An 11,030-nucleotide genomic window follows, 5' to 3' on the forward strand; every position below is an offset into this window, starting at 1 on the left:
TTAAAGAAGGTGTTTCTCCATTATGTTGTTTATAATACCAAATTATTTTGGTCCAAAGTTTCTATGTTTATTTTTGAGGTGTTTTACAAATGTGTCACTATAACTGATATAATGGTCTTGTTTATGGATTATGATACCGGTTTACTGGAAATGGATAATATAACTAAAATGATGGACTTTTTTCCACAGACTTTAGTTTTCTTACAACTCTCTGATTCAATACTGAACAATCGTAAAGCTGTTGGAAAGGATAGGCTATTGATGTTTTTTATACAAAATGCAGAATTGTGATATAATTTTTTTATAAATTCAAGTGTTTTTGTGTGACTCTATATTCCCCTTTTGTTATTGCAATGAAAAAAATACAGTTCTCGCATAATAACGCGTTTTAAGGGTTACAGAAAGGTTAATGTTTTTCCACTGTCTCTCAATAAACATAACATTACTATTAACTCATTAACTTTGTACGTTTAAAACATGACACATTATGCCATTAACTGCTTCAGTCAGCATTAGTTTTAATTGAGGAATTATCTGGAATTCGAGTCTTGCGTTAATAGTTTAATTACTCAGTTTAAGTCCAATAGCTATTCGATCATATTCGTCTAATTGTGGAGATAATTTGATAACGATCAGAAAAGTATAGCTCGAGGCGGGAGCGCGCAGAGCAAACAAGAGGCGGAGCGTGCGCGCCGCCGACACTATTCGTGCGCTACGTGCGGTGAATGTCAGAAGCTTTTCGACTGGGAACCAGTGCGAGTGTTTTCCCTCTGTTACTGGTTTATATCGGTGATTTCCATCATGCATGTGGACTTTGAGAAGCTGCGGATGAGCGGCGCGGGGAAAGCCATCGCGGTGCTGACCAGCGGCGGGGACGCGCAGGGTAAACAACACAATAAAGGAGAATAGAGCTCGCGCGCGCACGTTCTGGACAAAGAGTGTGTGAGACGCGAGAGTGCGATGCATTTTAAACGCGTCTCACACACTCTTCATTTTCAGTTCATCTGCATGCAAGCAATGTGTGTTACTAACTCTACCTGTAGAGATCCAGTCACTCTGCAAACACTGCTAAAACTCTGCACTGTGTGTGTGTGTGTGTGTGTGTGTGTGTGTGTGTGTGTGTGTGTGTGATACTAATGCAAAAGGATTTCTGCTCAGTGTATTTGTGTGATTCCTGATTTTCTGAGTTATCTGAGAGTATCTGGGGCAGAAGTAATGCCTGAACGGACTGTTATGTCACTTATTTGAGCAGCACTCTCTGTCATGAACCCCATCTAGTGTCTTTAGGCTTCTCTTGTTTGTTCATGGAATCGTTGGCACTGCATGTTGTGTGTGTTGCCAGATTGGATTGAGCATTGCATACACAGTTTGTCAAATCATGTACCTGTTGTTGCATTAAACACTAATGCACTTTATGCATTAAATGCATTTTGGTGTGTGTGTGTGTGTGTGTGTGTGTGTGTGTGTGTGTGTGATTTCCGCAGGTATGAACGCTGCTGTTCGAGCTGTAACACGCATGGGCATCTTCGTAGGCGCCAAAGTCTACCTGATCTATGAGGTAGGAGCTTCTGCTGGGCGAGAGACACTGAGCTTGTGTGATTCTAACCTCTCTCTCTCTCTCTCTCTCTCTCTCTCTCTCTCTCTCTCTCTCTCTCTCTCTCTCTCTCTCTCTCTCTCTCTCTCTCTCTCTCTCTCTCTCTCTCTCTCTCTCTCTCTCTCTCTCTCTCTCTCTCTCTCTCAGGGTTATCAAGGCCTGGTTGATGGAGGAGATAATATCAAACTCGCCAACTGGCAGAGCGTCACCAACATCATTCAGCTTGTAAGTCTGAGACGCTTCATCTGTGTTCAGTGTGTAATGTTGCTGTTTGAGCATGAAAGAGCTAGAGAAGGAGGGGCTTCATAGAGACAGGAAGTGAACAGAGCGTTACTGACAGACTGGGAAGAGAGGAGCCGCAACACTGGAGAATATGAGGAAAATAATCAATATTCAAGCAAGAAAAACATGTTCTAGTTGAGCTTGAAAACAACATTAAAGGGAAGCCTGACCATGAAACCAGGAGCATCAAACATGTAATGAATAAGTAAACGGGTTTAAATGTTCTAAAGAGTTACAGGTGGGTTTCTGCTGAAGCACTGAGCTGTCAATCATCCTGAGCTGTCAATCATCTTTCTCTGACTGACAGCAGCAGGATTGAGATTAAAGCGGCAGATTAAGTGTGAGATTACAGCAGCGATCCCCCCCCCCACACACACACACACACACATACACACACATCTGCAGACTAATCAAGAACACAGCTGAGTTCAGAATGGATTATGAAGTCAATTCACTGTATATACTGTATAATTCAGTTGTGCATTATGCAATAAATTGTGTGTGTGTGTGTGTGCCACTGATCGTGTGTTCCCTCCTCCTGTGGTCAGGGGGGCACCATCATCGGCAGCGCCCGCTGTAAGTCCTTCACGACTCGAGAGGGTCGTTTGTCCGCAGCGTTTCACCTGCTCCAGCGCAGCATCACCAACCTGTGTGTGTGTGGAGGAGACGGCAGCCTCACCGGGGCCAACATCTTCCGCAGCGAGTGGAGGAGCCTACTGACAGAGCTGGTGCAGCAGGGTACTGACTCACTGACTCACTCACACACTCACTGACTCACTCACAGACTCACTGACTCACTCACTGACTCACTCACTCACTCACTGACTCACTCACTGACTCACTCACTCACTCACTCACTCACTCACTCACTCACTCACTCACTGACTGACTCACTCACTCACTGACTCACTCACTCACACACTCACTCACTGACTCACTCACTGACTCACTCACTCACTCACTCACTCACTCACTCACTCACTGACTCACTCACTCACTCACTCACTGACTCACTCAGTCACTGACTCACTGACTCACTCACTGACTCACTGACTCACTCACTCACTGACTCACTCACTCACTGACTCACTCACTGACTCACTCACTCACTGACTCACTCACTCACTGACTCACTCACTCACTGACTCACTCACTGACTCACTCACTCACTGACTCACTGACTCACTGACTCACTCACTGACTCACTCACTGACTCACTCACTGACTCACTGACTCACTCACTGACTCACTCACTGACTCACTCACTCACTGACTCACTCACTGACTCACTCACTCACTGACTCACTCACTGACTCACTCACTCACTGACTCACTCACTGACTCACTCACTGACTCACTCACTCACTGACTCACTCACTTACTCACTCACTCACTCACTCACTCACTGACTCACACACACTTTTTTCAGAATTAAATGTAATTTCAGTTAATGTTTTTTTAAAGTGTTTTAGTTCACGGTATTAACGCTGGTTGTGTGTAAGTGATCGTTCACTGAAACCAGATCCTGATCTGCAGGTTTTCAGCAGGACTCGAGGACAGTTGTTAAAAAGGTTATTCCATTCCAGATTTGCACTGAGCTGAGGATTGAAGTGTGTGTGTGTGTGTGTGTGTGTGTGTGTGTGTGTGTGTGTGTGTTGCAGGCCGGATCACGGACTCTCTGGCGCAGCAGTTCACTCATCTGAACATCGTGGGTTTGGTGGGATCCATTGATAATGATTTCTGTGGAACTGACATGACAATCGGAGCCGATTCTGCTCTGCATCGCATCATGGAAGTTATTGATGCCATCACCACCACGGCACAGAGGTCTCACACGCACACACACACACACACACACACACACACACACACACACACACACACACACACACACACATACATGTGTATTTGCGATGAATGAGTTCTCTGACATGTGATGCTGCCAGTGACTCATGAATACACACATGCTCAGTGTGTTTAGTGTGTGTGAGACACGCAGCCTCTCTCACTCACTGACTCTCTCTCTCTCTCTCTCCTGTGTGTCAGTCATCAGAGGACGTTTGTGCTGGAGGTGATGGGCCGCCACTGCGGGTGCGTGTCACTTACTGTTCTTCTTCATGAGGCCATGTGGATCCGGTCTGATCCGGTGTGTGTGGGTCTGATCCGGTGTGTGTGTGGGTCTGATCCGGTGTGTGTGTAGGTCTGATCCGGATCCGGTGTGTGTGTGGGTCTGATCCGATGTGTGTGTAGGTCTGATCCGGATCCGGTGTGTGTGGGTCTGATCCGGATCCGGTGTGTGTGTGGGTCTGATCCGGTGTGTGTGTGGGTCTGATCTGGTGTGTTGGTCTGATCTGATCCGGTCTGATCCGGTGTGTGTGTGGGTCTGATCCGGTGTGTTGGTCTGATCTGATCCGGTCTGATCCGGTGTGTGTGTGGGTCTGATCCGGTGTGTTGGTCTGATCTGATCCGGTCTGATCCGGTGTGTGTGTGGGTCTGATCCGGTGTGTGTGTGTTGGTCTGATCCGGTGTGTGTGTGTTGGTCTGATCCGGTGTGTGTGTGGGTCTGATCCGGTGTGTGTGGGTCTGATCCGGTGTGTGTGTGGGTCTGATCAGGTGTGTGTGTGGGTCTGATCCGGTGTGTGGGTCTGATCCGGTGTGTGTGTGGGTCTGATCCGGTGTGTGTGTGGGTCTGATCCGGTGTGTGTGGGTCTGATCCGGTGTGTGTGGGTCTGATCCGGTGTGTGTGTGGGTCTGATTCGGTGTGTGTGGGTCTGATCCGGTGTGTGTTTGGGTCTGATCCGGTGTGTGTGTGGGTCTGATCCGGTGTGTGTGTGGGTCTGATCCGGTGTGTGTGTGGGTCTGATCCGGTGTGTGTGTGGGTCTGATCCGGTGTGTGTGTGGGTCTGATCCGGTGTGTGTGTGTAGGTCTGATCCGGTGTGTGTGTGTAGGTCTGATCCGGTGATATAGACTGTCTCTATATTGTCATTTCACTTTAAAATTGCTACTTAGCTAACTGGATTTAGCATATTATTGTATGATCACTGGCACTTATTATCTTATTGTTAGTATATTTATTTATTTATGTGGATGTGATAGGATGTTTTTATTTTAGATAGATTTTAATTTTACTATTTGTATGGCAACGTTGGATGGGGGTGGGATCTAAGCATTTCATTACATAACTTGTTATTGTAATGACAAATAAACTACCTTGTACCTTGTACCGGTGTGTGTGTGTAGGTCTGATCCGGTGTGTGTGGGTTTGATCCGGTGTGTGTGTGTGGGTCTGATCTGGTGTGTGTGTGTGGGTCTGATCCGGTGTGTGTGTGTAGGTCTGATCCGGTGTGTGTTGGTTTGATCCGGTGTGTGTGTGGGTCTGATCCGGTGTGTGTGTGTGGGTCTGATCCGGTGTGTGTGTGTGGGTCTGATCCGGTGTGGGTCTGATCCGGTGTGTGTGGGTCTGATCCGGTGTGTGTGTGGGTCTGATCCGGTGTGTGTGTGGGTCTGATCCGGTGTGTGTGTGGGTCTGATCCGGTGTGTGTGTGGGTCTGATCCGGTGTGTGTGTGGGTCTGATCCGGTGTGTGTGTGTGGGTCTGATCCGGTGTGTTTGTGGGTCTGATCCGGTGTGTGTGTGGGTCTGATCCGGTGTGTGTGTGGGTCTGATCCGGTGTGTGTGTGGGTCTGATCCGGTGTGTGTGTGTGGGTCTGATCCGGTGTGTGTTTGGGTCTGATCCGGTGTGTGTGTGTGGGTCTGATCCGGTGTGTGTGTGTTGGTCTGATCCGGTGTGTGTGTGTTGGTCTGATCCGGTGTGTGTGTGGGTCTGATCCGGTGTGTGTGTGGGTCTGATCCGGTGTGTGTGTGGGTCTGATCCGGTGTGTGTGTGGGTCTGATCAGGTGTGTGTGTGGGTCTGATCCGGTGTGTGTGTGGGTCTGATCCGGTGTGTGTGTGGGTCTGATCCGGTGTGTGTGGGTCTGATCCGGTGTGTGTGGGTCTGATCCGGTGTGTGTGTGGGTCTGATTCGGTGTGTGTGGGTCTGATCCGGTGTGTGTGTGTGGGTCTGATCCGGTGTGTGTGTGTGGGTCTGATCCGGTGTGTGTGTGGGTCTGATCCGGTGTGTGTGTGGGTCTGATCCGGTGTGTGTGGGTCTGATCCGGTGTGTGTGGGTCTGATCCGGTGTGTGTGTATAGGTCTGATCCGGTGTGTGTGGGTTTGATCCGGTGTGTGTGTGGGTCTGATCCGGTGTGTGTGGGTTTGATCCGGTGTGTGTTTGGGTCTGATCCGGTGTGTGTGGGTCTGATCCGGTGTGTGTGGGTCTGATCCGGTGTGTGTGTGGGTCTGATTCGGTGTGTGTGTGGGTCTGATCCGGTGTGTGTGTGTGGGTCTGATCCGGTGTGTGTGTGGGTCTGATCCGGTGTGTGCGTGTAGGTCTGATCCGGTGTGTGTGTGTGGGTCTGATCCGGTGTGTGTGTGGGTCTGATCCGGTGTGTGTGTGGGTCTGATCCGGTGTGTGTGTGTGGGTCTGATCCGGTGTGTGTTTGGGTCTGATCCGGTGTGTGTGTGTGGGTCTGATCCGGTGTGTGTGTGTTGGTCTGATCCGGTGTGTGTGTGTGTTGGTCTGATCCGGTGTGTGTGTAGGTCTGATCCGGTGTGTGTGTGGGTCTGATCCGGTGTGTGTGTGGGTCTGATCCGGTGTGTGTGTGGGTCTGATCAGGTGTGTGTGTGGGTCTGATCCGGTGTGTGTGTGGGTCTGATCCGGTGTGTGTGTGGGTCTGATCCGGTGTGTGTGGGTCTGATCCGGTGTGTGTGTGGGTCTGATCCGGTGTGTGTGTGGGTCTGATTCGGTGTGTGTGGGTCTGATCCGGTGTGTGTGTGTGGGTCTGATCCGGTGTGTGTGTGTGGGTCTGATCCGGTGTGTGTGTGGGTCTGATCCGGTGTGTGTGTGGGTCTGATCCGGTGTGTGTGGGTCTGATCCGGTGTGTGTGTGTAGGTCTGATCCGGTGTGTGTGTATAGGTCTGATCCGGTGTGTGTGGGTTTGATCCGGTGTGTGTGTGGGTCTGATCCGGTGTGTGTGGGTTTGATCCGGTGTGTGTTTGGGTCTGATCCGGTGTGTGTGGGTCTGATCCGGTGTGTGTGGGTCTGATCCGGTGTGTGTGTGGGTCTGATTCGGTGTGTGTGTGGGTCTGATCCGGTGTGTGTGTGTGGGTCTGATCCGGTGTGTGTGTGGGTCTGATCCGGTGTGTGCGTGTAGGTCTGATCCGGTGTGTGTGTGTAGGTCTGATCCGGTGTGTGTGTGTAGGTCTGATCCGGTGTGTGTGGGTTTGATCCGGTGTGTGTGTGGGTCTGATCTGGTGTGTGTGGGTTTGATCCGGTGTGTGTGGGTCTGATCCGGTGTGTGTGTGTGGGTCTGATCCGGTGTGTGTGTGTGGGTCTGATCCGGTGTGTGTGTGTGGGTCTGATCCGGTGTGTGTGTGTGGGTCTGATCCGGTGTGTGTGGGTCTGATCCGGTGTGTGTGTGGGTCTGATCCGGTGTGTGTGGGTCTGATCCGGTGTGTGTGGGTCTGATCCGGTGTGTGTGGGTCTGATCCGGTGTGTGTGTGTAGGTCTGATCCGGTGTGTGTGTGGGTCTGATCCGGTGTGTGTGTGGGTCTGATCCGGTGTGTGTGGGTCTGATCCGATGTGTGGTGGGTCTGATCCGGTGTGTGGTTCTCCAGGTATCTGGCGGTGGTCTCGGCTCTGGCGTCCGGCGCCGACTGGCTCTTCATCCCAGAGGCTCCGCCAGAGGACGGCTGGGAGGATCACATGTGCGCTCGACTGGGAGAGGTCAGAGTTCAGGCTTTATGATCCTGGGACACACTGACACCTAAAGTAAACCCATGCTGTTAAAAACTGGTTTTATACGTGGCTGGCCCCGCCCATTTTCAGGGGCTCAGGTGTAATTGGACAAATTAATATAATCTCACATTTTTATATAACCAAAACATTTTATAGTAAATATAAAAATATTATTATAATAAAAATATTTTTTACTAGTAGATAGAAGCAAGATAAGAAATATATCTATTAAAATAAAAGCACTAAATAAAAAAAAATAATAATAATTTTATTTTACATTAGTTGAAAAATGTATTTAGTAATATTCATGGCTGTCTTCATTTCTTTATTTTCAAATCAATTTTAAACCATCAAACTTTACTTTGACTAGAAAACCCCCTGGTGAATCACCGCAGTTACTGTTATTTACTGATCTCAGTTTTATTTTGAATAAGAGTGCAATATTTTAGCTTGTAGAAAGTATTTGACTTTAGTGTGTGTGTGTGTGTGTGTGTGTGTGTGTGTGTGTGTGTGTGTGTGTGTGTGTGTGTGTGTGTGTGTGTGTGTGTGTGTGTGTGTGTGTGTGTGTGTGTGTGTGTGTGTGATCAGAGTCGCAGTAAAGGCTCTCGTCTGAACATCGTGATCATCGCAGAAGGAGCGATCGACAAACACGGCCAGCTGATCTCCTCCAACTACATCAAAGATGTGAGCCTCTCAGATGATGATGTTCAGCTGTGTGAGATCTTCAGACTCGTGTTCTGACTGTGTGTGTGTGTGTGTGTGTGTGTGTGTGTGTGTGTGTGTGTGTGTGTGTGTGTGTGCGCGCAGCTGGTGGTTCAGCGGTTGGGTTACGACACACGGGTCACTGTACTGGGTCACGTTCAGAGAGGAGGAACACCGTCTGCCTTTGACAGAGTCCTGGTGAGTCCATGTTCAACACACACACACACTCTCTCTCTCTCACACACACTCACACACACACACTCTCTCACACACACACACACACACACACACACATATATGCTCACTGACTCGCTCACTGACTCACTGACTGACTGACTCACTCACTGACTGACTCACTGACTGACTCGCTCACTCACTGACTGACTCACTGACTGACTGACTCGCTCACTGACTCACTCACTGACTGACTCGCTCACTGACTCGCTCACTGACTGACTCGCTCACTGACTGACTCACTCACTGACTGACTCACTCACTCACTGACTGACTCACTCACTGACTGACTCACTCACTGACTGACTCACTCACTGACTGACTCGCTCACTGACTCACTGACTTGCTCACTGACTCGCTCACTGACTGACTCGCTCACTGACTGACTCGCTCACTGACTGACTCACTCACTCACTGACTGACTCACTGACTGACTGACTCGCTCACTGACTGACTCACTGACTCGCTCACTGACTCGCTCACTGACTCGCTCACTGACTGACTCACTCACTGACTGACTCACTGACTGACTCACTGACTGACTGACTGACTCACTGACTGACTCACTGACTGACTCACTGACTGACTCACTGACTGACTCACTGACTGACTGACTGACTGACTGACTGACTGACTGACTGACTCACTCACTGACTCACTCACTCACTCACTCACTCACTCACTCACTCACTCACTCACTCACTCACTCACTCACTCACTCTCACTGACTCACTCACTCACTCACTCACTCACTCACTCACTCACTCACTCACTCACTCACTCTCACGGACTCACTCACTCACTCACTGACTCACTGACTGACTCACTGACTGACTGACTTTTTATTATTAAACCTTTATTTTTACAGGCAAGTCATTAAGAACAAGTTCTTATTTACAATGGCGGCCTGACAAGTGGAATAACCACTTAGGGAAAGGGAAGGAGGGCTAAAATACTGACTGACTCACTGACTGACTCACTGACTGACTCACTGACTGACTCACTGACTGACTCACTGACTGACTCACTGACTGACTCACTGACTGAGTCACTGACTCACTCACTGACTGACTCACTGACTGACACTCACTGACTGACTCACTGACTGACTCACTGACTGACACTCACTGACTGACTCACTGACTGACTCACTGACTGACTGGCTCACTGACTGACTCACTGACTGACTCACTGACTCACTCACTCACTGACTCACTCACTCACTGACTGACTGACTCACTCACTCACTCACTCACTCCCTGACTCACTCCCTGACTCACTCACTGACTCACTCCCTGACTCACTCCCTGACTCACTCACTGACTCACTCACTGACTCACTCACTGACTCACTCACTGACTCACTCACTGACTCACTCACTGACTCACTCACTAAATAATATAGTGTAAGAATAGTATGTTAAACGGCCTTGGGTCAGAAAGCCACTAATACCGTGCGTGTGTGTGTGTGTGTGTGTGTGTGTGTGTGTGTGTGTGTAGAGCAGTAAGATGGGTGTGGAAGCTGTGGTTGCGCTGCTGGAAGCGACTCCTGAGACGTCAGCTGTCGTGATCGGCCTGTCGGGGAATCAGGCCATGCGTCTGCCGCTCATGGAGTGTGTGAACATGGTGAGTTACACACACACCGCGACCCTTGACCTTCCGCCTGCCGGAGCAGTGCAGAGCACACACACGACACTGAGTGTGTGTTCCTGTGTTTCAGACGAAAGAGGTCCAGAAAGCCATGAATGAGAAGAGGTTTGAAGAGGCGATCCAGTTGCGTGGGAAGTGAGTTCCTCTCGGGTGTGTGTTGTGATTGTTGTGAGTCTCTGAACTCATCGGTTACTTCCTCACGCAGGAGCTTCGAGAACAACTGGAACACGTACAAGCTCCTGGCGCATCATCATCCGGCGCCGGCGAAGGTGCGCACCTCCTGCAAGCACTGTATACCGCGGTTCCCTATTGCTGTGCTAATGAGTGTCTCGTGCTCGTCATCCAGAAGAACTCTGTTCTTAAAAATATTTAGTTGAAACTTTATTCGTCTCTGGAACAATTTTTCTAATATGAACCAATAATATCACAGCCCACCTCTGTCCCCTTAAGGTGTGTGTGTGTGTGTGTGTGTGTGTGTGTGTGTGTGTGTGTGTGTGCTCCTCCAGAGTAACCACTCGATGGCGATCCTGAACGTGGGCGCTCCGGCTGCAGGGATGAACGCTGCTGTGAGGTCAGCGGTGCGCGTGGGACTCGCTCAGGGTCACATGGTTTACAGCGTTCACGACGGCTTCGAGGGTCTGGCCAATGGCAGGGTGAGAATCACAGTCACATGATCCGATCATCTCTTCCTCTCTTCATCTTAGTGTTGTTAAAAGTGTCGACTTCGGTACT

At 49.5% G+C, this 11,030-nt stretch overlaps 1 protein-coding gene across 2 annotated transcripts in view; it reads left to right on the forward strand.

Annotated features, from left to right (window-relative positions):
* The first annotated feature begins 621 nt into the window (after nt 1–621).
* Nucleotides 622–11,030, forward strand: part of pfklb (phosphofructokinase, liver b) — a 17,243-nt gene continuing 6,834 nt past the window's right edge. For both annotated transcript variants that reach the window (XR_013795917.1, XM_079597910.1), the window contains exons 1-13: nt 622–883; nt 1,485–1,558; nt 1,742–1,819; nt 2,425–2,614; nt 3,538–3,703; nt 3,923–3,967; nt 7,593–7,701; nt 8,302–8,397; nt 8,521–8,613; nt 10,149–10,274; nt 10,369–10,433; nt 10,504–10,567; nt 10,805–10,951. Coding sequence is in view for 1 of the 2 variants with exons in the window: in XM_079597910.1 (XP_079454036.1) it covers nt 802–883; nt 1,485–1,558; nt 1,742–1,819; nt 2,425–2,614; nt 3,538–3,703; nt 3,923–3,967; nt 7,593–7,701; nt 8,302–8,397; nt 8,521–8,613; nt 10,149–10,274; nt 10,369–10,433; nt 10,504–10,567; nt 10,805–10,951 (1,335 nt within the window). In the remaining variant the exon portion in view is untranslated. The remainder of the gene's footprint in view (nt 884–1,484; nt 1,559–1,741; nt 1,820–2,424; nt 2,615–3,537; nt 3,704–3,922; nt 3,968–7,592; nt 7,702–8,301; nt 8,398–8,520; nt 8,614–10,148; nt 10,275–10,368; nt 10,434–10,503; nt 10,568–10,804; nt 10,952–11,030) is intronic.

Source organism: Phoxinus phoxinus, assembly GCF_949152265.1.
Source record: "Phoxinus phoxinus genome assembly, chromosome: 22".
Lineage (NCBI taxonomy): Eukaryota > Metazoa > Chordata > Actinopteri > Cypriniformes > Leuciscidae > Phoxinus > Phoxinus phoxinus.